Below are 27,486 nucleotides of genomic sequence, written 5' to 3'. Positions count from 1 at the left end.
TCGTTAGAACGACTATCAGCTTGATGCAGTGTTACCCTGTTGGACGCCATCTCGAGACGCTTCGCCCCTTTCCAAAGGTTGCCGACTACTTTCCCCGCCTCCTAGATTGGACAAGGCTGGCGCTTATTCGCATTCATCCCTACACTCTAGACCATTGGGGGCCAAATGGCTGCTATGTACAGCCCATTTGATGGGAGCCAACATTGGCAAGGTTGAATCTACTCTACACAAAGGTCTCCGGGGTTTAGCTTCAGCTTCGAAACCCTCCAGTACGACTTACTATGTCCGGATCACCGTCGCTGTTCCTCCTCTTAGTTGAGGCCGCCGAACCCCTGGGCCATATGATATGAGGTGGTCAGGGGACATGATTTTGTCAGAAACCTCCATGCCTGGCCCATTTGTTGCTCGTCATTTCAGCATATTATGAGAGTAACAAGTTCATACATCTCATCCTTAAAGTACACATGGACACGCCGCCTTGGCGCACAAACAGGACGCGCAGCGTTGAGCCTGATTATCAACAGAGCCGGGACGCTGAGGAAGATTTTGTGACTAGCGATTACGTCTCGACAGCCGACACTTCCACAATCGGCTCCGATACTCTCGATTCCACGGGCCATCCCGTTCACACAATGTCAACCTGGCTGGACGAACAGGCGAGAGGAAATTATGGGCCTGACTACCCTCTTCCCCGGAGGCGTCTTCGACCTATACAGCCCACTTCTCAGTTTCCCCAACCAAGGTGGCCATGGGACCAAGATTATCCCTTTGCCACGCAATATGAAAACCCATTGGTACCAGTTCGATATGCACCATATCACCCATTTGGCCAGCAAGCTCAAAATAGCCGTGAGGCCTACTATGGAGCCTCGCTGCCTCCACCACCTCCAACATTTCCACTGATTCCCACTACAACTCCATACTACCCAGTTGGCCAGCAAGTTCAAAATAGCCATGAGGCCTATGATATGCCACGGCCTCACCAACACAGCCTGCCCTCCCCGCCTCCTCCGCCGCCAAAACTTCCACCAATTCCCACTACGACTTCAGTGCTCCCCCCGGACAAGATGTCGACGAACAAATTGGTTTATATAACCACGGACGCGGCCAAAGCCCTGGTTCCTGCTTCAGTGCAGCCAACGACCATATCAGATCCTAGTAAAGCACCCGCTATCACGGATGACAAGCTCAAAGCCAAACAGCTTAAGGCTGTCGATGCAGTTCACGATCCATCGGTTTCAACAAAAGACATTTGCGTGCAACTCGAGATACCTATTGAGGATGATCCGAGAACCGACCTTGAGGCTTTTAGCCGGTTCAAGCGCTTGGGTCGGTTTAGTGACGCGAAGGAGTTCTTTGAAACACAACTTGAGCATTTCCGGACGACTCCGTATGTTTTCGTGCAATATGCCGACATGCTCTTCGCTGCTGGTGATTTTAAGGGATTTCGTCAACTTGTCTATCCGGACGACTTCTTCCACACAGGTCCTGCATTGCCAAACAACGAGCTTGCAGCTAGCTTCGAGTTGATGAAGTTCCTGGCTCAGCCACTCTTCGTTGATTACCCTGCAGCTATAATGCAAGTCGTTCGGACTATCTTTACGTTCTTGAAAACAGAGACCATTTGGGGCTCGACGGAGGTATGTTCACAAAAACCGTATCTGTACTCCACATGCTAAAAGGAATCTTAGATCCAGTTGTACACTCTTTGTCTTCAAGTGATAAAGCTTATCCAGAATTCTTCTGATCAAGCTATTTGCCCCGAAAATGATGAATGTCATGATGCGACAGACATCATCAATTGGAGTGAGATGTATAGCCGGCTTCTGGGTGAGCACCGAATCTGGGACTTCAGAGATCTGTTTGTCACGGCCATTTCCGTATATGGATGGCAAAGAACGGCGTCACTCATGTTCGGCCCGAGACACCTTCTCGATATCCTCGAGGGAATGAATCAAGATTGGCGTCAGTCCCAAGATGACGAGTCCATGGTTCTTGGTCTCCTAGACCTTTTTACCTCCCTGATATTACAGAATCGTACCACCGAAAAACGACAAATCACAGAACTGCTTTGCATATACTCTCGGTCACTCGCGGAAAAGATACAAACGATCAGCCTCGAACATATGAAAACCCGACCTTTCATTCAGTGGATACTAGCAAAAACTCTGGCCGGGATGGGTACAATACCGCAACCCTCTGATGGAATAACACTGGAGGATTTTCCGGGACTCTTAATCGATCATGGAGACAACGGTGTACAACTACCCATCTTCGTGCCTGTTCGGCATTCGGAGAAGCCAGATTGGGATATGTTTCACGCCCAGGCCAATTCCGCTCAAATTCGTTCGATTGAGATTGCCATTCAGGCGGCCGTCGAAATCGGCGATTACAGTCTCCAGTCACTTGGCCTAAAGATTCTTGCCCTGCATTCAAAGTATCCAGGCAGCGTGCTGGAAGCTCTTGCGAGTGTACAGCTTAGTAAGCTGGGCGATAGAGAAGGATTTCTTCAGACCTGTCTATCAAAGTATCTCACCTTGCGATGTCGAGAGGACGAAGAAAACCTGCTCAAGAGTTTTAAGAACGTTGAGACTAGCTCCAAAGGGTCACAAAACAAGTCCTTCATCAATGCTACATTTCTATGGGCCAGAGACGTGATCCGTGGACACCTCGAAGCCCAGACCTCGGGTGAACTTGAGAAGTCAGCGGTCTGGTGGCTTGATCTTGATGGTTATGGCGCGAAACTTCCGCGATATGTGGTGGATTTTGTGAGCCAAAACCTGGGTTCCACGTTGAGCTCGTCAAAGCGATCGATATCGGCCATGTACTCGGGTAGGATGGCCGCCCAAAATGAGCAGGCTTTGGAAAAGAAACATGTGTCAGACCCAGGGAATCGGGATCACCAACAAAAACAGACGAATTTTGAGGGTCCAATACCAACATCAGGGGATTCTAACCCCAATCACCCAAGCCCTTTCGAGTTTTTGGAGTCCGATAGCGCGCTGGCTTCGCTTTTATATCTCCCGAAGGCCCCGGTTTATGATATGAACACATCTATGGATCCACATGGTTGTGCTGAGGGTCAACCGGATAAAGAAATTCATTCTGGAGATGGGACAAGGCCATTTATTGAAAGATTCGACAGTGTCCCTACGGATGGCCCGCATGCCCAGCGACTAAAGCGCGGCTCTACAAAAAATACTACGGCAGTTGAAGACACCCCAGATCAGATAGCGAACGATTCTGACAGTTCGCAAAGCGATGACGGCAGTGAACTGTCCACATCTGTCCGTATAAATAAGGGACTGCCGAATCTGGAATTTCCGCCCTCGCTATTAGACAGCAATACACTGACCGTAACAGTCACGAGCAAAACCGACCCTACTAGATCAACCACCTACGTGGTGGACAAGAACGGGGCTGCCAAAGGCACCATGAACGCCAGCAAAGAGCCTTCGACTAAAGCTCATGATACTCAGCCCGAGTCTCCAAAGGTTGAACCCGAGGGTCCAAAACGAACAACTCAGGGTCCAGGGCAACCAGCTGGTGATGCTGGTGTGACTCCGAGGAAAATTCCAAACCCCGTTAGGGTTAAAGATACCTCTAGGCGTCTTGCTCAAGACAAGCTGCAGAATTGGGAACATCACAAGGAGCCGTCCTCACTGCACTACATCGAAGAGCTCGAAGCCCAGGCCAGCCATTTGCGCCATGCGCAAGCATCACACAGACAACATCAAAGAGACGAGGATCTGGCGCTCCAACTTAAGATTAAACAAATCGAGGATGAAGCCACTCAGTTGCGCAATAACCAAATGGCATTCAGTCACAACGACCGTACGGGTTACATGCCCGGAAGCCCTGTGCCTCTTAGGCCCATCACCAGGACACTAAGTGATCGTTTTCAGCTAAACCAGGGCATCGGGCGCATAAGTAGTTGGCCGAAGAGTATGCCACCGACGGCGGAGTACGATAGTCAATGGCCTCACAAGAGGACGACGCGGGACTCATCCAAGACACGAGCAGCGAGGAGAGCCGGGATTTCCAAAGAGGTGCTCGACCAGCTGAACGAAGGATCGGTCAGTAAAAACAGAAGAAGCGGGAGTGTCACGGCGTACAATGACCCCAACTCAGCAGAACATAGCGTGGTCGACGGCTACAACTTGAACTTGGAAAATTTGGAATCTCTCTATGATGAAGAGGAGCAAGAAGGTGAGCCTGTCTTGCCGGAAGAGATCTTTGATCGGATGAAGGGCGTGCCAGAGCCTCCGACACAACGCAAGGTGCAGATAAAAGAAGGGCAGCATGAACGTACCACTGCCGCCGCCACCGCCGAAGCGGACAGCAAGGGGCAGGCGACAGTGAAGGAGCATTTTAAAACCCCGACGTCAACGAAACCCAAGGGCAAGGAGAAGATGACCAGCCAAGTAAGAGGATCTTCGGAGCCAGGAGCGAGGAGGAGGCCTATGAGGGTGCAGATCCAGACAGAGGAAGAAGAGGAGAAGAGAGAGCTAGCGGAGTTCAAGAGCGAATTTGCTGAGGATCGAGGGAATAAGAGTTCCATTGCTGACCAGCGGCCGTGGGGATTAGGGATAATTTCATGAGCAGCGCTGAAGAACGGCAAGATACCCATACACTGGACAGTGTCTAGTGACTTTTGCGACACGAGTTGGACTACGGAAATTCAATACTATGATCTGCTTTTCCCCCACCAATTTCAGTTATTCTTGAGCAACACAAAACCTATCGCATCAGTTCTTGCTCTCATTCCTCCTCCTCCCTTCGCTTGCCCCTGAGATGGGCTGAACCCATCCAGACTGGTGTGTCTGCCTCAGATTCCTCTCCCCACTGCTGCTTGTTGCGAGGAGCGGGTTCTAGCCGTTTATTTCCTGGTCTTCTGCCCCGATCATTCTTATCCCGGATTGCCTTATTCCTATCCGACTCGGTCGTGTCCGCGGTAACACCAAACCTGGAAACGAACTTCTCCCAGACCATGAGACCTTGAAGCCAGTAAAGAAGCCCTAACAAGATACCTGCCTTCACTGTTTCAAGCTGCCCTTCCTTCACATTATCCCTCGGAGTGGACGTGAGGTCCCAAGCCCGGCTTCCCGGCTGCATCCCTACGTCTTTACTCCGCCTTCGACTTTCTGGACTAGGCCCTCGAACACTCTCGTTTTCCCGACCACTCTCAACTAGTGTCACATCGCTCGAGGACTCGCATCTTTGAAGTGAGGCAGAGCGGCTGTATTGGGGAAGCAGTCCGCATTCTGCTAATGATTCAAGCCCGGCCGCAATGACCATTTCGCCGATCAACTCGAGAGTTCTAACCCGTTGATTTGCCTCCAGAGTTTGAGCATGCCAAAATCTTCCATTGCTAGTGCCATTGGCCATCGATGTTGGCACTTGTTCCAGAAGGCCGACTGAAGGATTGGAATCCGTTGCCGGAAAGATGGTCGTCTGTTGAGGTCCAGGTATTTCGCTTGGAATGCTGCACCTGTTTTCCCTCTCCATTTCGTCCGGTAACCTTTGGGCTTGCCTGTCTAGTCGCTTGGGCGAGGAATATTCTTTGCTCCATTGAAACTTGACGACTGCTTGGTTGGCTTTGTTTCCCCCAAATTTGAGATGTTCTTTCGCACTCCCCATAAACTGCTTGAACTGGTCTCTCTTCCGTACAAGGTCGCCTTTTACCTCCACAATCATGTGGAAAGCCTTCGCGTTATGACTGATGGCGAAAGCTGTGTGGAATTCGCAGCCGTGCGATGATATCTCTTCGAGAGCGCTTTCGTGGAGATCCCACTCAATTCTGTTGTAGATGAAGGACCCCTTGGCAGGGCGGAGATGACCAGCAAACCGCCATCTGTCATTCACGTCCTTGGCTTCTTCAGTCGAAATACCCATGCCACCCACACTCACATAGGGTGGAACGTCTATGTGAGGCATGAACTCCTTCGTGCGTTGGACCTTTATCGTCTTTTCTGATCCCACCAGCTGCTTTGGACCATAGTGCCCAGTCATAGTGGCTGGATATACCGGATTGGATTTGTCGGTCTTGCTGCTTTTTTCGTCTACCCCTAGCGTCACCGCAACTTTAGCCGACTGGAGTCTGCAATCTTGTGGTTCGCTAAAATCCAAGTCAAGATAGAGGATACCAGCCGGATATGTGTCGGATGACGATGGGTCTGTTCCCATCTTCCCCCATTTGGACTTTGTGAAGAGGAATCGACAGTCGACTGTTACCTCCCCGAGTGTTGCTTGTCCAACGGATAAAATTGACTGGACGTTTTCGAGAAATCTTCCGTGATCGCAACGCCCGAACCTAGACGACGGAGGCAACCTGACGAGCTCTGGACGTGTCTGCTCCTCGGCCATTTCGACGGAATCCGGTGAAACGATCTAGTCCGAGATTGGATGAGTGCCACTTGGTTCTGGCCAAATGCTCTTCAGGATTGTCTGGCTGAAAGACTGTTTTTAATCCACAAGATGTAGGCATGCACTGCCGCTCTCGATCACAGCCTCGTCGTCTCCTTCTGGACCCCCTCATTGTTCAACGCCCCCCAAATCAACCAATATCTGACCTCGTCGGATTGGAAAGCGGGGGGAAGAACTCAGCTTGATGCAGTGCAACCACCTGTATCAGTGTATCGAATCACAAGGAGCCACTTCACGCTCGCAGCCTCGTTGCTTTATCAGAACTCGCAGCTTGACAGATCCCGCCACAACATTCGACATGCTTGCCGAGTCCGGAAGCAAAAAGAAAAGAACCGGGCCTGATGCAGTGCTACCATCCTTTATCAGTTCGAGTCGTCTGGAGCCGCTCGCTCGTTAGGTTGTGGCTGTATGGGAAGATAAGTCAGCCCAATGCTATCGCTAAACTCGGCATCATGGTTTGCTACATGCCGCGTAGGGACTCGGGGAGTGATGGGCGACGCGCGTGATGTGGATAGACGAGGCTCGAGGTAACCGTGCCTTTGTACGCAAGACTTCTCGGGCGAATATTCAATTTTCGAAGGGTACCATAGCATCTCCGTTTTTATTCTGGAGATTGTCTTGATTTCGAACTCCTGCATCTCTTTGAAATCCTGATGAGAAGAACCACCTCGCGATGGAACATCACCCCTCTTCGGCTCTCTCTTTGTTACAGACGCCTTGGTACCAAGTAACAAGTTGTCTCCATGAATCATAACGGTCTTGGGCCTAACATCCATTTACGCCTAAGCGTCACATTCATCTCACAGGAACGCAATTCTGCCACCCATCAATCTCTCGCCAAAAGAGTCACCTACGGCTATGGCGTCACGCGAACCATCGTCTCGACAGCACCGCCTATCAAGGAACGATTCATATGAGTATGTGAACAACAGCAGGACCGCAACCCCTCCAAGACCGATTATCAAGCCCAGCAAATCCCCTAAGCCCGTTCTCTCGCCAGATCAGACACCAGGCGACCGCCAACAAAATACCAAGGACTCAAAGAGAGTTGCTTTCAAGCCCGATGATGTTCTTAATAAACTCCATCACGAATCCATGCAACAGCTTGGCAAAGATCTCGTCCGTGTTTCAAGACGTCCTGTGTTCCAAAATGAGAACGGATTGAATCAGCATCCCCCTGGCAAGAAACATGCCAAGGATGCAGCAAGTACTGACAGGCATGATTATCACTACGGACCTCAACCCTCATCTCATACGGGACAGCCATTCTCGCAAGACACCCAAGATGTCGTACCCGGCAAAGACAACCCACCGTCAGGAAACACCGTTGATGAGCAAATGGAGACTAAGACTTTTGATGTTGTCTATGACCCTTCACGTTCAGCAAAAGACATCACTATTCGACTGGCAATGCCAGTTGAAGAAGATTTGGGCCCCGATCTAGATGAATTTTGTCGATTGAGACGATTGGGGCAGTTCAAGGACGCCAGGAGCCTGTATAGAGCCAGACTGGAGCGCCATAGCACAACTCCGTACATTTTCTTACACTACGCAGAGATGCTGGTGGTCTCTGGAGACTACAGAAGTTTTCACGAGCTGACCTATCCTCAGGTCGGCCGGAATACTGGACAGGAATCACTTGCCGACCTCAAACTTCGGACTAACTTCGAGCTTTTACGACTGCTTTCCCGCCCAAGCACTTCAGTTTACACCCGTGACTCGATATTCACTGTGCAAGAGGCCCTTGAAAGCCTTAATAAAGAGCAAGAATTTGGCTCAACAGAGGTATGTTAACGCAGACGTCATATCCTCAACTTACGCTAATGCCTGATTCAATACATTAGATTCAGCTGTACGCTCTCTGTCTACAGGTGTTGAATCACCTGAGAAACTCTCATCACTGGAACATCATCTCCCAGACAACCGAAGATGCAAAGAAAATATTCGACTGGAAAGGCCTGTACTATCAACTACTGGGCGAAGACCGTATCTGGGACTTCAGAGATCTTGTAGTCACCACAGTCTCTCTTTTCGGGTGGGAAGAGACAGGTTCCATGCTCTTCGACTCCACGCCTTCGCATGAAATACCCGAACTTATCCATCGTGACTGGCTACAATCTTGCGATGACGGAGCGACAGTACTTGGACTCTTGGATATCTTCACGTCCCTCGCGCTGGAGAGCTCTGCACGGGATAATACACGGCCTGGTGTGTTAGGCGCGTTCATTAAACATGCTCCGGTCCTGGCCGAATATGTCCAGCGCTGTGGTCCAGATGCAGTGACTACACGACCCTTCATTCAGTGGATTCTCGCCAAGACAGTGGCAGAACTGCGCATGGCACCAGGATTTCAGTACACCGGTCTTGATAACTGGGATGGACTGCTGGTCAATCAAGGGGAGAGTTTACATCTTCCTGTCTTCGTTCCACTCAACCCGTCGGAGAAACCGAGCTGGAGGATGTTTCTGGCAACGTCCAACACAACCCAACGGAGCGCTACAAAGGTAGCCTACAGAGCGGCCTTGCATACCGATGATCTTTACTTACAAGCAATGGCCTTGAAACTTCTTTCTCTGCAGTTGGACAACCCACGGGAACCATTGAGGACCCTCTCACTTCTGCAGATGGGTATGCAAGGTGATATAGATGGGTCCCTGAGCACCTCCTTATCCAGATACCTCTTGGTGGAGAATCTATCAGAGGCCAGGTCTCTTGTACAAGAACTCTCAGACTTCGACAGTCTTTCAGGGGGCGAGTCACTTCTTTATTCCGGTGTGAATCCATGCCTTCTCTGGGCTCGCGACGTTATCCTTGGACATCTTCTTGCAGCCATCTCCGGTCCCAAAAGCGCAGGAGCTAGGGAGTGGGAGAGAAATGTGAGGATATACGGCTCTAAGCTACCTGAAGATATTAGATGCTTCATAAAGGACCGCTTGCACGTTCCGGTTCCTCCGGTCACCACTGCACCGACCCGACTTTCAAACATAACTGGGGACCAGAGCCACCAGCCGCATGATGTACCATCTAACCCGATGATACGTGATCGTGATGTGCGGAGTCATCTCTCGGAGGCGGACAGCGGCTATGAGAATAGGCTCTCGAAGCAGTCCCAAGTTATAACCGACCGAGCCTACGGCCTGACTCCCAGGACATGCTCAATCAACAGCAACTACTTGTTGGCTTAGGCCACTATACGGACCAGGGCCATAATCCCAGTTCAGATGACGATGAACACTCAAGCATTTCAACCCACCCGGACCTTCATACCGCACGATCTCCGGATTGCGGAGAAATCCCGGACCTCAGCCGGTCCAGGCTTTCGGGAGAAGTCCCGGCACTCTACCGGCCCATCAGTCGGCCCAGGGCTTGGGACTCTACCTCTGACTCTGCCGTAGATCGGACAGATAATCAACGACATCGGTATTCTGACACTGCGTCCAGGTGCTCATCGATCACTCTGCCTTCCAACTTCGACCTTACAAATGCAACGATACATTATGAAGAGTCAGAAAGCGGCAATACAGCCCGGAATAGCAATTATAGAGATGACCTCGGTATAAGGGTCAATTCGGGCAAAGAAAATGCTCGTACCGAAATCAGGGATACGATGGAAAGTCTATCAGGCGAAAGCTTTCGTCGTGAAAGAGGAAGGCGAGAGAGAAGAGCAAAGCTGTTACCTCCATACGCAGACGACATAGGAATGCAAAAGCGAGGAGTCGAACGCGACACGGAATCTCAGCGTACTCCGGAAAACCTACAAATGGTCGCTAGCAAGACCAAATCGGGAAACGACTCTCCTGAATCGAAGACCACTGAAATACATCCCAGTCCAGACTCTCATCGGTTTTTATCTGGCCGTCAACCGTCCCCATCTCGACCACCGGCGGTGACTAGATGGTTAGAATTGGAAGAGGAGAGAAAGAGAAATGAACAGCAACAGAGGCAACTCAGGGAGGAACATGCTTCCATAACAGCCCTCTTAAACGCTGCCGTAGTCGAAGAAGAGGCACAAACAGTCGAAAAGGAAAAAGTGGATACTGTAGCCACTATGGACTCAAGCAAGGGAACGGGAACGGGAACGGGAACGGGAACGGGAACGGGAACGGGAACGGGAACGGGAACGGGAACGGGAACGGGAAATACATCTTCAGAGCAGCGCGGAGATAGCCTCGTTGAGAAGGTGACAGTGACTGTTCCCAGTCCGGAACTGTCTGGCAATTTATCTACCACCACTGCGCCTGTCGACTCCCCTCAGCCTCCTCCTGCTCCTTCGCCGTTAAGCCTTTCGCCTAACCTTGCCCAGCAACCCCCCTCCACGGTGAGCGGGGAAGAAGGAGAGGCGTTTAACAGCAATGCAGAGAACTCCAGTTTTTCGACAGCCCATTTAAGCTCGCATACCGCAGATACGAAAGCGTCGGCTTCTCGGGTCTCTTCGCGCCCGAAGGCGCTGGACAGACGGGGCAGCGGTGGTATGGGGGCCTCTGTGTGTTCCGATGAGGAGTATCTCAGGGATGATGGTGATATGACGGATCTTCCGTCGTCAACAGTGATGACGCGGGTCTCAGCCCCAGAGTATGGTATGACCAAAGATCCAGCTGAAGAGAATTGCAGGCTAACCACAGAAGAGGCCCGCAGGAGAGAGAATCCGGGAGGCGAGACCCTTGACAGAAGCTGAGAAGAAGCTCAGTTTCAACGACAGCGGCGAAAGAATGTCAAGGGTCGTAGCATGGGTGCTATTTCAATAAGAGACCATGTCAGGGAAGAATTAGGATGGAGTTTTGGTGTAGTCTGCTCTGGGTTGTTGAATACGGAAGTTGGTGGAACAGTGATTACTCCCAATCATGCAAGTCACGGGATGGTTCAACTTTGACATATCGGGGTAGAAGTAACATTCATGGTTTGGGTATTTTCCATGTCCGGGAAGAATTCTCATCGCGTCCGTGTCGTAGTGTCGCAGGTTGTTGATGGGCTGAGATGGGGTCGAGTACAAGATCGAGTACCCTAACCCTTACGTTATGACGGATGTCGTGTGCCTCGGCTTCCTTTGGTCAGGGGGCAGCAACAAATGACCTGCCCTTGCAGCAACGACGGCGGGGCAGGCACGTCTGTTGGGTACCTTATGGCCAGGGGCAATGATGCTTGTGACTCGGGAAGAAGTCATTCAGGGACTTTTCCCATAACATTCAAGACGGACACGAGGTTATGGGAGTTTCTTCATATCGAAGTTGAAACCAAATGGCATCGTAGGCTCAGCAGCTTGTACCACTTGAACGCATGTGATTTGGAGCTCTCAGAGCCGATAAGATTAGAACAGCGCCAGAGGTACCTAGCGGCACAACGCCAAGAAGCCCAAGATCCCAACAAAACGCACAGTTGACAGGAGCGACAGGGCCCCATCTCTTTGACTTCAGCCCAGTCGTCGTTGTTGTCCAGCTCGACAAAAGAGGCCCCGAATACTTCAAAAGCACGAATGACAAGATCGCACATGGCGCCACATTCTCATTTGACGATCCCAACCGTCCATTGTGTGGATTAAGATTCTGATGTTGTCCCAACTTTCCATCTCTGCATGACCTTCAGCCTTGATCATATATATCGGTACCTGACCTTCAAACACTCCTTTGGGTCAGTCAACCCACCTATCCGCCTGAGACTCGTCCCGTGCCGGCCTCTATAAGGAACCATCTCACAGGGCACGCAACTAAGCGCCGATATCCAGCTGTCAACGCAAGGCACTGGGCTGCGGGCTGCTGTTCGCTGCTGCACGTTGACGGGGTGACGCTTGCAGCTTGTCGACCTGACGTTTGTCGAAGCTCTAGACTTCCACTTGCCAGCTCCATTGACAAGGAGAGCCCTACCTCGGTGGTCACTATTTATCTCCGCCTCAGCCTCTACCAGAGAGCTACCTAGACCCTCTCGAGAGTCTTGACCCCTTCCGTCGTCCTGTGGGCAACCAACCTGCCACATAAGCTACATATAGCCAGCTAGCTTCCCAAACACCGTCGCCGACAGAAGCTTGTATACATCCAGATATCAACACATCCTCACAAACCACGCCGCCGCCGTCGACATGCGGGATCCCTTCCCGTTCCCCCCGATTCCGGCTCTGGCCAAGGCCAGCCAGCCATGGGCCGACCGTCTGTCCTTCCCGACACTGCCACTCCATGTCCACGAAGTTATTGGCGCCGCCGCCTTCTACACCTTTGTCCACGTCGTCGTCTCGCCCGTGGTGTCCAACCTCTTCTTCTCCAAGTACTACCCCAAACACTCGCGCTCCAAGAAGGCCAACTGGGACACCCACGTCGTCTCGCTCGTCCAGAGCACCCTCATCAACGCCCTGGCACTATGGGTCATGTACGCCGACAAGGAGCGCGCCGCCATGGACTGGGAGCAGCGCATCTGGGGATACACCGGCGCCTCGGGCATGATCCAGGCTCTGGCTTGCGGCTACTTCGTCTGGGACTTGGGCATCACCTTGCTGAACTTTGATATCTTTGGGTTTGGCCTGCTCGCCCACGCCGTCAGCGCTCTTGTGGTTTACTCCTTTGGATTCGTACGTCTTCTCCTGCCCCCTACCCCTTCCCTTAACTTTTGCCAGCAACTAACGAACCCCGTCAACAACAGAGACCCTTCCTCAACTACTACTCGACGACCTTCATCCTCTACGAGCTCTCGACCCCCTTCCTCAACATCCACTGGTTCTTCGACAAGCTCAACATGACCGGCTCCCGCGCACAGCTGTACAACGGCGTCGCCCTTCTCGTCACCTTCTTCTGCTGCCGCCTGATCTGGGGCACCTGGCAATCCGCCGTCGTCTACAAGGACATGTGGCAAGCCGTGCACCGCGCGCCTTCGCCGGAGTACATCCAGTCATACTACAACACCACCAGCTCCATCGTCGATGCTGAGAACGTGATGCTCTTCGCCGCCAAGCCCGAGCCCGTCCCCGTCTGGCTTGCTTTGCTTTATGTGGCGAGCAACTTGACGCTCAACTCGCTTAACTGGTATTGGTTCTTCAAGATGGTTACGGCGGTGAGGAAGAGGTTTGTGCCTAAGGAGGAGGGGAGTAAGAAGGAGAAGTTGGATACTGCTGCCACTACTTCGGAGGAGAAGGAGGGCAAGGCCAACACCACCGCCACGGAACAACCCAAGCGCCCCGTCACCGTCAACAAGCACCGTCGCCAGAACTCGATCGAGGACCTCATCCCCGATAACGAAGAGCTCCGCGAGGGGACGATCCAGTAGGACTAGCGCGCCTTTCTCGGATTCCGTTCTTCTCCTACGCGCCCACCATCCTCACCACCTGTGGACGGGGACGCGGTTACCCACCACAGCAGCGCCAGCGGGAATGACGACGACGATCCGTCCCTGCCGGCGCTGAGGCGTGTCATCGAGGTCATGAGCGCAGGTAATAATGGTCATAGAAACCTGCTGGAGTTGTTGCCGGCGCCGCGTCCGGAGAGCGGGAGCGGAGAAGAGACTCTGCTGTTAAGGGATGTTCTACCGGAAAACTATCCCAGAATCAAGAGGGAACTAAAGATGAGAAAGAAGATATGGAGGTCTTTAAGTTAGACCGTCACAAAGTGACAAGGACAGAATCTCTCGGATTAACAAGAGTATGAAGAGGAGGAGGAGGAGTTCGTTAAGAGACGGGCTGGCTAGGTGCCAGTATCGAATATTCATGGTGACAATCACGGGGTGGGTTTACTTGCCATATCTTCTTTGGATACATCGTTAAATAGGGTAGATAGATGGGTTGATGAGGTCTGGTCTAGCCATCAATCGCTTGCGGAGGAGGTTGGTTGCTATATCATTTTGTAAGCGTTTCTTATTTTTACAATGGGGAGAGAGAGGATCGATAAAGCGTATTGCACTGGCTTTGTATGGTAGTATCTGGGATATGATGCCCAAGGTATTAGTTAGGGTCGTTCAGGGTTGGTAGTAGGTATAGGTTAATGAGAATAATAGATGTTCATCATGAAAGGCCTTACTCTCAATATGAACGGCGAAAGTGCTTCTGAATGGTGAAGTGGATAGCTACATTGCAAGTAATAAGATATTAGATATGAAGAAGGAAGAAGAAGATGAACATGTTCTGTATTGGGAAAGAATGTGTAGGGCTTTTTCTGATATGCGATGACAAGTCCAGATGGGATGAAAGACCTGAAGATCAGATGGTAGAATAGTACACGGATCTTATAAGTGTTGGCATGTGCTTGCTGCCACAGTCACATCAAGTACGGTGGTGTTCAAGTTTAATCACCATCGGTAAGAATAGAAGCAAGTGCCATCTTTTTATACACACGTGACAGCTTGGGGACTTTTTTGAGTTTTCACATACAAGAAGAGGTAGGTAATCCAAAACTTGACAATCCATCCTAGTAATTATCATATTAAAAAGTATCGTTCTTATAAAAAAATGCGACGATGCTAATGCGATCCGCGGTGCTGCTTCTTCTTCCAGGTTCTTCCTCTTCTTTCCGTTTCGTCGGCGTGTATGTTCAAGTTGTGTTGTCTCGCAAAGAACTCGCTAATGCTTTACACCACCACCACCTTCCCTCCCACCGCCTTCCCACCACCAACTTGCCACCACCAACATTCCCAACTCTCTCATTTGCGTTTCTCCTTCACTTCTCTCTTCACTCCAGATTCACTCGCATCTTCGTCACCCATTCCCCGGGTAGTCCGCACAGTCTATCAACAACCAACAAAACTAAACCCAACCACGTAGATCCTGACTCAACCACGGGCAAAACCACTAGACGGAGCCCACTCACTCACTCACTCACTCACAACAATTCGACAAGGCCTATACACACATTGTATGGAGAAAGCTTAGAAACCGAACGGGTTATCAGGAGCTAGTAAACGGTTAGCACATTGCCTTCCACCACAGCACATACTTTTATGCGGGCAAACTTACTAGCAGCCGCCAGATTCGCCCTCCTCCCCGTCGCCTGCGGCGCCATTTTCTTCGCATCACCAGTAATCCCAAACCTCACAGGCGGCGCCGGCCCAGTCTGCTGCGGCACCAACGGCTGCTGCTGCTGCTGCTGGGGTCCATTACCAAAGCCCTGAGCAAAGCTCATGCCCGTAGACTGAGGCTGGAGAGGCGGCGGGAGTCCACCACCGACATGACCGTAGCCGGTAGGCTGGGCGATGAAGGGCTGTTGTTGCTGTTGAGGGTATTGACCGAATCCGGTTTGCTGGGGTTGCATGCCGGTCATCATGGGCTGTTGCATTTGTTGTTGCTGCATACCGAAGCCGGTGGGTTGAGGGATGAAGGGTTGTTGTTGAGGGGGGAACTGACCGAAGCCGGTCTGCTGGGGCTGCATGCCCGTCATCATGGGTTGCATGCCGGTCATCATGGGCTGTTGCATTTGTTGTTGCTGGGCCTGCATCTGAGCGGTGTATTGTTGCTGGAGACGCTGCTGGGCGAGGTCGGCGAGGCTCTGACCGGGAGGAGCGATCTGGGGTGGTTGGAAACCGGTCATCTGAGGCTGGATAGGAGGTGGCGTGAAGGCGCTAGGTTGAGCGGACTGAGGCGCCGAGAGAGGGCGAGATGGAGGAGGTGGAGCAACAAGACCACCCTGGGCCGCAGTGAACTGAGGAGCAATAGGTCTTTGGCGGGCAAGGTTCTGAGGAAGGATCTGTCCACCAACAGCAGGGGGTTGCATACCGGTGAAAAAGCCGGGAGTGGCGCCGGTAAGCTGAGGAACCTGCGCCGGAGCCGCGGAGGGCGGAGGTAACGTGATGGCCGGCTGCACAACTGGCGGAGGAGCGACCTTCTCGGGCTCCAGAGGTTGGGTGAGCAACGACAACTCCTGCATCGACTTGGTGAGTGCCGCTGGCGGAGGGGGAGCCGGCGCGTCAACCAGAGCAGGAGCCGGAGCGGGTGCCGCCGCAGGAGTAGGAGCAACGGCTTGCGCAGCCGGCTCAGGGGTTTTCGTCTTGGTGGGCTTGACATCCCAAGCATCATCCTCAAAGCCCCTGGAAGGCTTGGAGGCAGACGACGTTGGCGTAGCCGCAGCCGTAGGGGACGAGGCCTTGGCACTACCATCCTTGGAGAAAGCGTTGGGATCGACAGTGTTGCTGACCTCGACAGGGGGCGCCGGCCTGCCCTTCTTCGTGTTGTTGCGCAGCGCTCCTCCTGGCCCAGAAAAGAGTCCTCCCTCGCCCTCATCGCCCTTCTTGTTCCGCATGTACTTGTTATCCAGGTACCGCATGACCTTGATGATGTCACCTTCACGCAGGCCCAAGTTCCTCAGCACAGTAGCATCAACATCTGGCAAGACACTTTCGTCGATAGCCTCCCGCAGGAAAGCTTGCGAATACCGCTCGCACAAACCAACCTGTACGTCGCAACCGAGGAAGAAGTTAAACCAGTCGTAGTCGGGCTTCTTGGAGGAGTCGATGGTGGCGCCAACCCGAGAGCTGGAACCGCGGTCTCTTTCCCTGTCGCGCGTCGATCGACTAGATCTCGAAGACTCGCCGGCAGATCGCTTGTTCTTAAGGTCGGACAGGGGCTTGTCTTCGTCGAGAGATTCACCAGTTACGCGCTCCACGTACTCAAGATCCTCAACAGACATCTTCGAGACGGGCACGGCGATCTGCACACCGTTCATCTTGTGAAGCCTGATCTTACCATCCTTGACACCGAGGAATTGGGCCTCTACGCTGAACGACTTGGATCGATCGGTCCATGTTCGTACCTTGGAAGGATCGGGCTCTGCGACAGGCTGTCAGTATCTTCGTAATCTGAAATCTGGGCACAGGCGCACTTACTCGACTTGCTTGACGACTTGGAGCTGCTGCTCTGACCGTTTTCGCGCCTACTGCTTCGCTGTTTTCCTCTTCTGTTATCATCTGTGGCCGGCAAACTACTTCTTCGTTCTTGCAATCTCAATCCTGGGCCTACCTCAGAGTTCCTCTTCTGCTTCTCCTTCTCCTCCTCACGCTGGGCAGCCTTGATCGCCTCCTTGGTCAAGCGCGCCTCCTCCAGACGGTTCTTCTCGACTTCCGACATGCCCACGGCAATACCGGTGACGGCCGTCTCCGGCTCTTCCCACACGCCGTTGATCTCAATGTAGCTGCTGGGAACCACGCCCTCCTTGCCGTTCTTGACGCGACGAACCATCCACCACTCGTCGCTCTTGGTATCATCGAGAATAACGACCTCATCGCCGACGCCGACAGTGACCTCATCCTCTCCTTGAGCCATGAAATCGTACGACACGGTACCCTTCTTCTTCTTGCCTCCCACTCCCGCGGCAATGATCTCCTTGAGTCCCTCGAGGCGCACATTTCCGGCCATGTCGCCCAGCATCGCGACGATCTCTTCAGCGGTGTCCTTGGCGCCCGCGTGAAAGTCGACGCTCTTGCTTGGTCGCACGAGCTCCATAAACACGTGCTTGCCCTCCCGAGAGTAGTGTGTCATGCAATCGGCCCGCCATTCCTGCGAAGGACCGTCGTGGGCGTGTTCCGGTGCTATCAGAATCATTCCCGTCCTCAGGTTAATGCCCAACGTGGTCGGCATCTTCTTCTTCTTGCCCATCACCGACGTCATCTCGTTGATGTTGTACATGTGGAAACCGCCAGGGGTGAGCGCAGCGGTCTGAGGAGCAGGCTGGATTGAGGTTCGCGGGCTGATTCCATAGTCGTCGGTGTCGTGCGATGCCGACTGTGCGGGCGGCGGCACCGGTCTGTAGGACTTTTGCTCCGGAGCAATTTGCGAATCGCCCCGCGGGCGGCTCGGAAGCGGCGGGGACCTAACCTCTTCTTCATAGTCTTCCGAAGCGTATGACTGTCGCTGGGGCTGGGGAGCCCTGATGGGCGCTGGGGGTTGGAACGACGAGCGGTTGGCCATAACTCCGGCGATGGCGGCAGCAGGGTTGGAGGCAGCAACGGGGCTGCTTGGCTCGGAGGGTACGCTCCTGGCGGGCAGGGGCGGGCTGGCTACATCGACGCTGACGCTTGGTGTCCTCTGCGGGAGAGCCGGAGGAGGAGCCTCCTCCTCCTCCTCGGCCTGCTGGTCAGCCTGACCACCGCCCAACTCGATGTAGTTGGCGGGCGCGAAGCCGTAGTCGCCATCGTGGCCAACTAGGATCCAATCGGGGTCGGAAGCGTCGAAGACTGAGAGCTGCGCATCCTCGGGGAAGGAGATCTCTTCGTCGGTCTGACGCGTGTACTCGTAGAGAGCGCGAGCGTATGATACGGGTTTCGCCTGGCGTCGTGGTGTGCGCGGTCAGTTCAAGTGATCCATCTAAATGCCAAGGCCAGCCAGCTTGCTGTCCTCCATGTAGGTGTATCAAGACGACATTGCATAGACCTCAGACCACATCACATACCTCCTCAATGTAGTTATTCGGGATCAAGCCGACGGGCTCGTCATCGTCGGCGGCATTGGCCTTCTTCTTTGCCTTCCACCAATCGTCGTCCTGGCTCTTTTCCAACACATAAAGAATGTCGCCTTCGGAGATTGTCAACTCGCCCTCGCCCTGGGGCGCGTAATCGTAGATGGCCCTGTAGACGCCGAGGAAGCCCATGGCTGCGGGAATTCTACTCGTATGATTCTCTCTGGATGGCAGCCGGCATGAATTGACGCAGGGAAGTTGTTATTACGAGGAAAAGAATCGGGGAAAACGAAAGGCGCTGTGGTGCGAATGGTGGCTGGTGGTATCACAAGTCTTGGTTCTTGCGGGGGGGTCGGTAGGAATGGAAACAAGGAGCGAGCGGCGGCGGCAGCGTGTGAGAGCGGGTGACGCTGGGGATGACGGGTGACGGGGGCGGCGCTGCGGCTTGGCAGACGAACGAACGGGAACTCCTGGATTGCCCGGGGGTTGGGTGCCAGTAATGCACCGCTGCGGACGAGTTAGTTCCCGGTCTAGAGTGTACGGGCGCTCCTGAAGCAAGGGGCAGCCGCTGAGCAGACACTGTATGCTTGTTCTTACACTAGGATCGTGGCCGGCCAAGGCCCTCCTATATCGTACGGATAGCCTGTGATTTCGAGCGAAGGAACGTCGGTAAGATGTCGACAGCGAGCGCGCGCGGCTGCAGTGACCCTGTGCAGAGTTTTGTTTTTATCGTAATCAAGAGTTTGGAGTTGCGGTCGAAATGGTCGAGCCAAGGGAGACACTGGAAATTACAACATGTCCGAGTCGTGGACCCGAGTGCTCGTTTAATGATGTGGTGGGCTGCCCAATTCGCTGCCAAACGTAATGGGTCGGGAGCCGGTGTGTTCGGGGGTCGTGCACGGATGGTATCACCAAAATGTATACATTGTGAAAAGGAAATATTTTCGGAAGAACCGTTACGAGAACATAAACAAAGCACAGGCGATGGAAGGACAAGAGAACAAACCCTTTCTTTACGAATGGACAAGTTCGGGAAACTAGAAACTTGAACCCCCAAGCACTACGCAACTTCCCAGCGCTGCTCTGTACCTACATAGTACGTTCTAGGGAACGACACTGCAGCGCATCTCGATCGATCGTTAACCAACAACATCGAAGCAGGCAACTGGCGCAGGAACGAAGGATGGATAACCAGAACAGTGAGATCATGCAGGAGCAAGCACAGCCCACATACCTATGTACCCATACATATTTCGAATGCGTAACTTTCACTAGTTACAAGGTGTTAATTAGCTGTAATTCAGTCTTGATTATGAAAGTCAAGTTGGAACCAAGCAGCCAGCTGTTCTCGACCGGCAGACCCGGGCTTCATCAGCGATCTACTGTGTAGCCGCACGTGTAGATAGCGTCATATCCCGGGTTTTCCCTCTTGACATTTGGGCGCTTAGTGGATCGTTCATTTCAGGTCGAGGGTCCGCTGGACATACGCCCCCTGAATTGGATTTGTTTCGTACTTACGGTAACGTAACGATCAATCTCTATATATCTACAGCAGGTCAGCCCAAAAAAAGTGCGGTTAGGGTGTTAGTGCTTTTCGCTGGCGGTCCCTATACAGAACCCCGCACGCGCTAACATCTCGCTACTGCACGGACCCTTTTTCCCGCAAACTCCCCGCAAAAAGAACTGTTAGGCCTGACATTTATTGTGTAATTGCTGTTAAGAACTGTTTTCAACCCGTAAGCCTCGCGTAAAATCTTTTTTCTACTCCACCGAAAACTGTGAATATTATCGAATATTACGCCACCCGGACTACCGCTCTCCCGCGAGGTGCCCGCGAGGTGCACTGAGAGGAAGAGGAAGTCTGGCGGCTCTGGGAGGCATACTGGGCGCGGGTGGGTGTACGGACCCTTTGTACGGACCACCCCAGAATCCAGCTCTGCACGGGCCACAACCCAGGATCCAGCCTTACACCCTCAGGGAAGGGTCGAGGACAGCTTGCTGGCCTCCCCGAACACTAGTACTGTACTAGCAACTATCGTCAACCCCCTTTTTGCTGGTGGAGATAGCCTGACCAAAAGTCTAGACGCCAGTTCAACGTAAATTATATAGCGAGAATATAACCCTTTCAATGAACTCTGCCCATAAATCTGATAGTCTATATAGCATGCTTCCAGATACCAGTACCAGTTCCAATACCCATCAATCACAGACCCAGAATGGCCCCAGTCTATATCTTACACTAACACCCACGTTTACGCCCTGCCTTCGCTCACTCCAAAAAAGAAGTGATGATTTTTAGGTAGTGTGGTGTTGATGGTTAAGAAGAATCAAGTACAGGAATCCCAGCGAAATGCACCTTTTATCCACCCAGTACACGGGCCACGCCTTCCACTCACTCACTCACTCACTCACAAACCACCTCCAAACAGTCAGGACAGTCTTGCACAGGTGTACTCCCCACCTCCTGCGCCATCCCCACCGTAGCTTCCGGCGGCTGCATATCCTCCATATAATCCTCCATCACGATCACGCTCGGCGTGTCCTTCCGTCTCATCACCTCCACCTCGCCGACGAATTCTCCGGATGAGGTGATGTCAGCCACCTACGGCTTGGCATCGCTCTCATGTATCGAACTCTGTCGGGTGCTGGTCTTGCGGCCCTGGCTGCGCGACATCACGCCAGGGAAATACCTAGGTTCGTGCTCGGGGAGATGCAGCTCCTTCATCGAGTCTGTGAGGCCAGTGGCAGTGGCGGTTCCTTCCAGGGCGGCACTGGGGAGTCCCAGCTGGGGCGACTGTTGCATTGGGCTGGGAAGGACCTGGGATTGAGAAAGGGAGTCGGTGCCCGCGTGCGGAGAGGGCTGCGAGGTGCTGATGTTGAGCGATGTCTTCGCTTCACTGATGCTAGCCTTCGCAGGCGGCGCGGGAGACTTGGGGGCTGCTTGAGCGGAGGCTGCCGCCGATTCGGCTGCGAGGGCGTTGTATCTTTCAACCCTGTGTTCAACTGTCAGCAGTCATTCATTTGTTCCAGCAAGCTATGTAAACTCACATTCCCCTTTCCTCGAGAAGAGTCCTATAACGGAACTCCACTCTGCGGTCAGGCACGTTTGTCTTGACCATGTTATTGCCCTGGGCTCCTGGCAAGTGGAAGTTCTTGCCCAGCCACTGCTCCTTGATCGAATACTCGTAACCACTCTGCATCACCGAGTTCTTTGCAAGCTCGCACATGTCCACCGGGCTGAGCTTGTAGATCTGCGCCGCCACCGCATACTCCTCGATAAGCGGCTCCTTGGTGAACGCAAACTGGAGAGGATCATCCGTGGAGAGCGACACGTTGAGGCCACGCTTGAAGTATTGGTGCATCGGGTTTCTCTCGTATGCCAAGAACAACGCGTTATTGCTCAATGGCGACATGGCAATACCAATCGACTCAAGGTAGAAGACGTATTGCAAGACAGGAACCTTGCGCAAGAGAAGACCGTGGCTGATGCTGTGGCAGCACAAAGCAGCGACGGCAAGATGCTCGCTGTCGCCCGCTTCACCGCAGTGAGGACGGAGGACAAAAGTGTTGAACCCACGCTTCTTGCGCCAGTGGTTAAGCGAGGCCATGTTCGCATACAGGTAATAGATCCAGTAGCTGTAAGGGGGGTTCTGCTTGCCGTCCCAAATCTTAGGGACGGGAAACTTCTTGAACAGTCGTCGCTCAACCTTGCTTTCATCGTCGACACTGTCCAAACCAATGACTCTCTGCAAGAAGATGTGCAACTTGGGGTGGCTGGAGGGATCCTTGGTGACCTCGAACAAGGGCTCGAAAATGTTCCTGACAACCTCCTCGAACGTGTTTACGCCGCCACTAGCTTTGTAAACATCGTAGAGGCGAGGAATCTGGACGAGCCAGCGGACGTTGTGAGAGAACAGCTTGTTGTCGACAACCCAGTTGGCAAGCTTGTCCCACTCATCGAGGGACTTGCCGTAGATGGACACACGCCACTCAACCATCTGGTATTTGCTAGACTCCAGATCCGAAATGACTTCCTTGGTGATTTCGGCCAGGTAGCGTCCGTTAATGAAGTTGTCCGTCTTGAGGAAGATGGTACGCAAACGCGACTCGCCAATCGGGTTATACTTCAGGTTGAACTTGTCGAAGCGGTGGAACGAATCCGTGTGAGCGTGCATATCCAGCGTATCGATACTGAGATCATAGGCTGTGAGATTGAGACTCTGAAAGACCTCAGCCAGCGTCAGGTGCTTGCCATCTCTGTAAAGCACAATCTCGTCCGGGTACTTCTTCATTTTACTCTTGATGAAACGCAACAGATGCTTCTGGTTCATGCAGGCCGAGTGGTGAACGTGGGTGTCGACCTTTCTGACGTTGTAGAAATCACGATGGGGCACCTTCTTGCTGTCGGCCGTCTCATCGTATCCCTCCAGAAGCACGTAGAGGTCGAACCGCTTTTCGAGGTACTGAAGACGTCTGAACGCGAAACTCTTGCTAGGTCCGTCCGAGGAGACTGACAGGATGGCTTCCAGGTCCAAGTAATACTCCCTCAAGGTCGGAATCTTGATAGCTGGCTTATCGGCCTCTTTGTCCTGGTCGTTACTGTAGATCTGGTAAACACCACTTTCATCCAGCTTGTATGTAAAATCATCCGGACCGGGCGCAGGCAGCAAGTCCTCAAGCACGAAATCCTCTCCAATATCCTGCCCAGGCTTGCGCTTCTTGCCCGTCCACTTGATGGGGGTGCCAGAGGACCCTTCGTGCTTGTCGTTGTTTAAAATCATGCTATTTGCCAGACTGTTTGCCGCGCTGTTGAGAGCATGAGTGCCGCGCCCAGCCTTTTCCCGGTCTTCGCTCCAGGCCGGACCCGGGGGAGGAGGATAGATGACCCAGCTAGGGTCATCCTTAGGGTTGTCGAACGGCCCTTGGAGGGAGACATTGATGTACTTCCGCCTAAGATCAATGATCTTCTGAACGTCCTGAAAGATGCCAGTAAGCTCAGCGGTGATCTGAGGGTCTGCGTCCATATAAGTACTGCTTCCAATACCAGAGACCATGCCAGTGTTGAGCAACGTCTCCCGCTGAGCAGCCGGGTTAATCCTCCCCGGCAATTGCGAGCCATTGTTGGGCCGAGTATGACTATAACTGCCTGAAAGTCGCGGCATCCTTTGGATCAGAGGATCATTGACAGGGCCAGCGTTGAGCCCGGTGCCCATCGTGGACTCAGAAGATACACTCTGGGAAGGATTTGTGGGAATGTGCCTTGTTCCAGCGCTGTGACCGTGACCTGGCGCGATGAAAGGGCTGCCAATGGGAGTGGCGTGGGCGTTTGTAGGAATCTGGTTCCTCTCGACCTGGCTTCGTTGATAGAACAGCTTGGCGTCTGTCTGAGTCATCTGGCGCTCGGTTACGGCGTCGTAGAATGTTGTCTTTTTGGGCATATCTCTGAGAAGCATGCCCTCTTCAATCTCTGCGTCTGTCGAGTGGTTCTCGGCGTGGCCCAGGTCGTCGTGGCCATCAGGGCTGCCAGGCCTGCTGCCAAGGTGGTCATGCTCGATGGTATTGTCGAACTCTGTGTCACTCATTTCATGAGCGCTGTACTCTTCATCGTCGGAATCGCGAGCCGGCAGGTGGCTAGCCGCAAAGCTGGGAGACGTCGGGCTTGACGACTGGGCGTCGCGCGCGTAAGGGGAGGGTCCTGGCAGAAGATCATCAGACCAAAATCTTGAAGGCATTGGAGGGGACATTGGTCAAGGACGGGATCAATGACGTGGGACGTCGTGGTTCCTGCAACTTACCACCACACATAGTAACAGCTTCAACAGCGCAAAGAGCAAGTGAACTGTTGCTGCAGTGTCTGGGTGTACACAGGGGAAGAAAGTGATGACAGGGAGGGGCAGATTTCCAGATTTTCCCCGCGGGATGGAAGCCCAAAACAACGATTGGCCGTTGTAGTCTTTGAGCACAGTCACGATTCAACCTGTCTGGTTGTTGTTTGACGTGTACGACGGGTGACGACGTACTGGACTTGTGTTTGTGTTGGTGATGTTCTTTGGTGTGGTGTTCAGGTTTGTGTTGGGTTGAAGTCTAAGAAGTACATTGACTGTATGGGATGGAACGCCCAGACTAAAGCCCCTCCAAACTCTGATAGAGACTGGTGTAAACTCTATCACAACCACACCAAAGCGAACGGGATCCTCCATCTGCCGTCCAATGACGCATCGCAACCCCACCAAATAAGGCTCTTGCAGGGGGTTTTTCGATGGACACTGACAAGCAGCCTGCGATCTCTTTCAGCGAGTCCCATTTCTGCACCCGCTGCACCTGACAGAAGGACCGCCTGTAAAAACTGCTTGCATGCCGTGCCGACCCTAGCCGCTGCAAGGGCACAAGGTGGCCCCTGGAGACGGACCCCTGAATACTTTTTGATGTAGGGCGGTTCCGGCCCCTTAGTCGTATTCTCGGTCACTTCCGTCAACAAAGACAGTCAAACTATTACCTAAAAGCAGTCATCGAGCCCTAGGATCAGGTGCAGAATCCGAGTTTCATTCCAAACTGTTAGTCAGACACGGTTGTCCCGGCTGCTATCAAGTATCAACTGAACTTCTACAGTTACAACAAATCAAACCCCAATCGGATCAAGCCTTTTTGAGCGGCGCGGACGAGACCCTCCGCACCGGAGCCTTCTTCTTCCCATCCAGCGAGTACAACCCGCCAGCGCCGAACACTATCACGGCTCCCACCAAGGTTCCAAACGCCAACGTATTTCCAAACAGCCATATGCTCAACAGCAGACTGACAAGCTTCCGGATGTTGAGGACGATTGTGACTGTCAAGGCGGTCGAGGCAGCTGCCAAAAGATTGACTCCGCGGATGCAAGCGTACTGAGTCAAGACGTTCAGGGCCAGATAAAACAGTTGGCTGGGAATGTGAATATTCTCCAGGAACTTCTGGATGTTGGGCGACAGGTTGGGGTACTCCTCGAAGTCCGGCAGCGGAAGAGTCAAGGGCGCACTGTCAGCCAGTCTCTTAAACTGCGTCGTCAACGACGGCCAGAAGAACAGAAACAGGGGCAAGGACAGGAGATGCGAGTAAAACAGGTTCTCCTTCCAGTGCGGGCCATATTTCTTGTAAGTCTCTTCCGTGTAAAGGCCCATGACAGCCGATAAGCTCTGGGCAACGAAGAGAATGGCAAGGCCAATGCCAAAGTCCGAGTTCTTCTCGTGGGACTCTTTCTTGCTCGATCCCTAGAGACTCTGTCAGTACCCGTACCCTGCATGGACGTCCAGTAGGTTGTTGGTAGCCGTACCTTGCTTTGCGCATCAGACCAGGCCGCCGTGATCACGCCCACAGTGAGGAGAAGCACGGCTATAATCTGGATTTTGGAATATCTCTTGCCCCATAAAGCTCCAGCAATCATGGTGGTTATGCTACCTCCTGAGCGCAGGATAATATGTACGGGCACCGAGATGTCGTAGCTAAAAGCATGGTTGTTGAGGACATTGATGGCAAAGAATAGCGCAATATTGATCAACCATCGTTTGAGCGGAACTTGGTTCTTCTTGAGGAAGAAGGGCGGACGGCTCCAGTCGATCTGGGACGGCAGGCCGACGAGGGCGACGAAGAGGAATTGGACAAAGGTCAAGAGTGTTCCTGTGAATGTTGGGGAGACTGTTAGCCCATATTCCCCGATCCGTGGTATCCGGGTTGCAAGCCATGCGAGCCCGCTCGGCTAGCTAATGACAGAGAGAACGTACCGGCACCGGGCTCAACCTTGATGATGGACTCGAGCGCAAAGACATTGGAACAGCACCCTCCAAAGATGAGCGAGAGCATAACTCCTATAGCTATCCATTGCGGAATCGTCTCGATGAACATGCGCCCAGCGAGCGCCATGGCGCGGCTGAAGAACGGACGGTTGTCGTCGATTCCGTACATCTCAGCCTTTTCGAGGGACGGAGCCGCATTGATGACACGGGGCGAAGGTTCCGACAAAATGGTTCCTCGGTCGTCGCGGTTCTTGTTGCTGTTTACCGCATTGTGCTGCGGTTTAGGCGCCTGACGCCGACGTGAGGCGGCCATGGCGAATGGGCAAATCGGGGCATAAAGCCGCTACTGGAGCGTTGGGGGCGACGGAGTGAGCTGCCGGTGGGGCGCAGTCGGCAATGTGTAGGTAGAGGTAGGCAAGGTTCGGGTTGTTGGTCGTGATGTCTTTTGGCACTCAGCCTGGAAATAGTTCGAATCGCCCTGTCCGAAGGAAGCAACTTGTTCGTCTGATGGCGGGGCAGACAGGGAACGTCCGTCAGTCGGGTACCTGTAGCGGTTAGGTGTAAGGTAGGTGGTTCCCTGACGTCGAACCTTGGGCCAGATCTTCCCAAGAAAAGCAAGCGTATGTGGGAGGTGAAACAGTCAAAGGGAGGAACAGATGATGATCGATATTTCGGACGGGATGGAGAACGCGGTGGAAGAAATATGTACAGATGGTCCGGAACCTTGCGTCGAGGCTGGCAGCAAGCAGAAGCAACCAAGTGGACTCGACATCAACTTTATGGAATTTCCAGGCTCAAAGCTCCATGACGACCCGACGTCGATTCCATTCGCTGGAATCGGTCCAACGTTACCTTTTTGTAAACTTCCATGTGGCCACAATTCGGGATGGTGGAGATTTGCCCGTGGCAGGTTCAAGCAGATTCGGCCGGCTCGACCCACC

The 27,486-nt window shown here is 53.1% G+C and overlaps 7 protein-coding genes across 7 annotated transcripts; 3 read left to right on the top strand and 4 right to left on the bottom strand.

Moving 5' to 3' along the window:
- The first annotated feature begins 76 nt into the window (after positions 1–76).
- On the top strand, positions 77–4,681 carry B0H65DRAFT_64239 (uncharacterized protein). Its single transcript, XM_062831201.1, has 2 exons — positions 77–1,640; positions 1,692–4,681. The coding sequence occupies exons 1-2, from the start codon at positions 465–467 to the stop codon at positions 4,599–4,601; spliced, it is 4,086 nt and encodes a 1,361-aa protein (XP_062687335.1). The 5' UTR covers positions 77–464; the 3' UTR covers positions 4,602–4,681.
- Positions 4,678–6,488, bottom strand: B0H65DRAFT_64334 (uncharacterized protein). The gene has a single exon (XM_062831203.1). The coding sequence runs from the start codon at positions 6,364–6,366 to the stop codon at positions 4,762–4,764; it is 1,605 nt and encodes a 534-aa protein (XP_062687334.1). The 5' UTR covers positions 6,367–6,488; the 3' UTR covers positions 4,678–4,761.
- Positions 6,489–7,764: 1,276 nt separating this feature from the next.
- On the top strand, positions 7,765–9,611 carry B0H65DRAFT_416543 (uncharacterized protein; the record flags this gene model as incomplete). Its single annotated transcript, XM_062824044.1, has 2 exons — positions 7,765–8,211; positions 8,277–9,611. 2 exons carry the CDS (start codon positions 7,765–7,767, stop codon positions 9,609–9,611), a joined length of 1,782 nt encoding a protein of 593 aa, XP_062687333.1.
- A 2,636-nt stretch (positions 9,612–12,247) lies between these two features.
- Positions 12,248–13,902, top strand: B0H65DRAFT_64282 (TLC domain-containing protein). The gene is made up of 2 exons (XM_062831202.1): positions 12,248–12,979; positions 13,051–13,902. Exons 1-2 carry the CDS (start codon positions 12,497–12,499, stop codon positions 13,669–13,671), a joined length of 1,104 nt encoding a protein of 367 aa, XP_062687332.1. The 5' UTR covers positions 12,248–12,496; the 3' UTR covers positions 13,672–13,902.
- A 1,307-nt stretch (positions 13,903–15,209) lies between these two features.
- B0H65DRAFT_64189 (cytoskeleton assembly control protein SLA1p) lies at positions 15,210–19,167 on the bottom strand. The gene is made up of 4 exons (XM_062831200.1): positions 18,774–19,167; positions 17,212–18,649; positions 15,350–17,155; positions 15,210–15,287 (listed from the first exon to the last, which is right to left on the bottom strand). Exons 1-4 carry the CDS (start codon positions 18,969–18,971, stop codon positions 15,262–15,264), a joined length of 3,468 nt encoding a protein of 1,155 aa, XP_062687331.1. The 5' UTR covers positions 18,972–19,167; the 3' UTR covers positions 15,210–15,261.
- Positions 19,168–21,381: 2,214 nt separating this feature from the next.
- On the bottom strand, positions 21,382–24,511 carry B0H65DRAFT_417687 (uncharacterized protein; the record flags this gene model as incomplete). Its single annotated transcript, XM_062824103.1, has 2 exons — positions 21,382–21,772; positions 21,828–24,511. 2 exons carry the CDS (start codon positions 24,509–24,511, stop codon positions 21,382–21,384), a joined length of 3,075 nt encoding a protein of 1,024 aa, XP_062687330.1.
- A 525-nt stretch (positions 24,512–25,036) lies between these two features.
- Positions 25,037–27,021, bottom strand: B0H65DRAFT_64069 (UAA-domain-containing protein). Its single transcript, XM_062831198.1, has 3 exons — positions 26,534–27,021; positions 26,086–26,429; positions 25,037–26,023 (listed from the first exon to the last, which is right to left on the bottom strand). Exons 1-3 carry the CDS (start codon positions 26,856–26,858, stop codon positions 25,415–25,417), a joined length of 1,278 nt encoding a protein of 425 aa, XP_062687329.1. The 5' UTR covers positions 26,859–27,021; the 3' UTR covers positions 25,037–25,414.
- Between the last annotated feature and the right edge of the window lie 465 nt (positions 27,022–27,486).

The sequence above is a fragment of the Neurospora tetraspora genome (genome assembly GCF_033439725.1).
Source record: "Neurospora tetraspora strain CBS 560.94 chromosome Unknown B0H65scaffold_1, whole genome shotgun sequence".
Lineage (NCBI taxonomy): Eukaryota > Fungi > Ascomycota > Sordariomycetes > Sordariales > Sordariaceae > Neurospora > Neurospora tetraspora.
The sequence above is the reverse complement of the archived record's forward strand: the minus strand, read 5'-3'. Positions and strand labels throughout refer to the sequence as shown.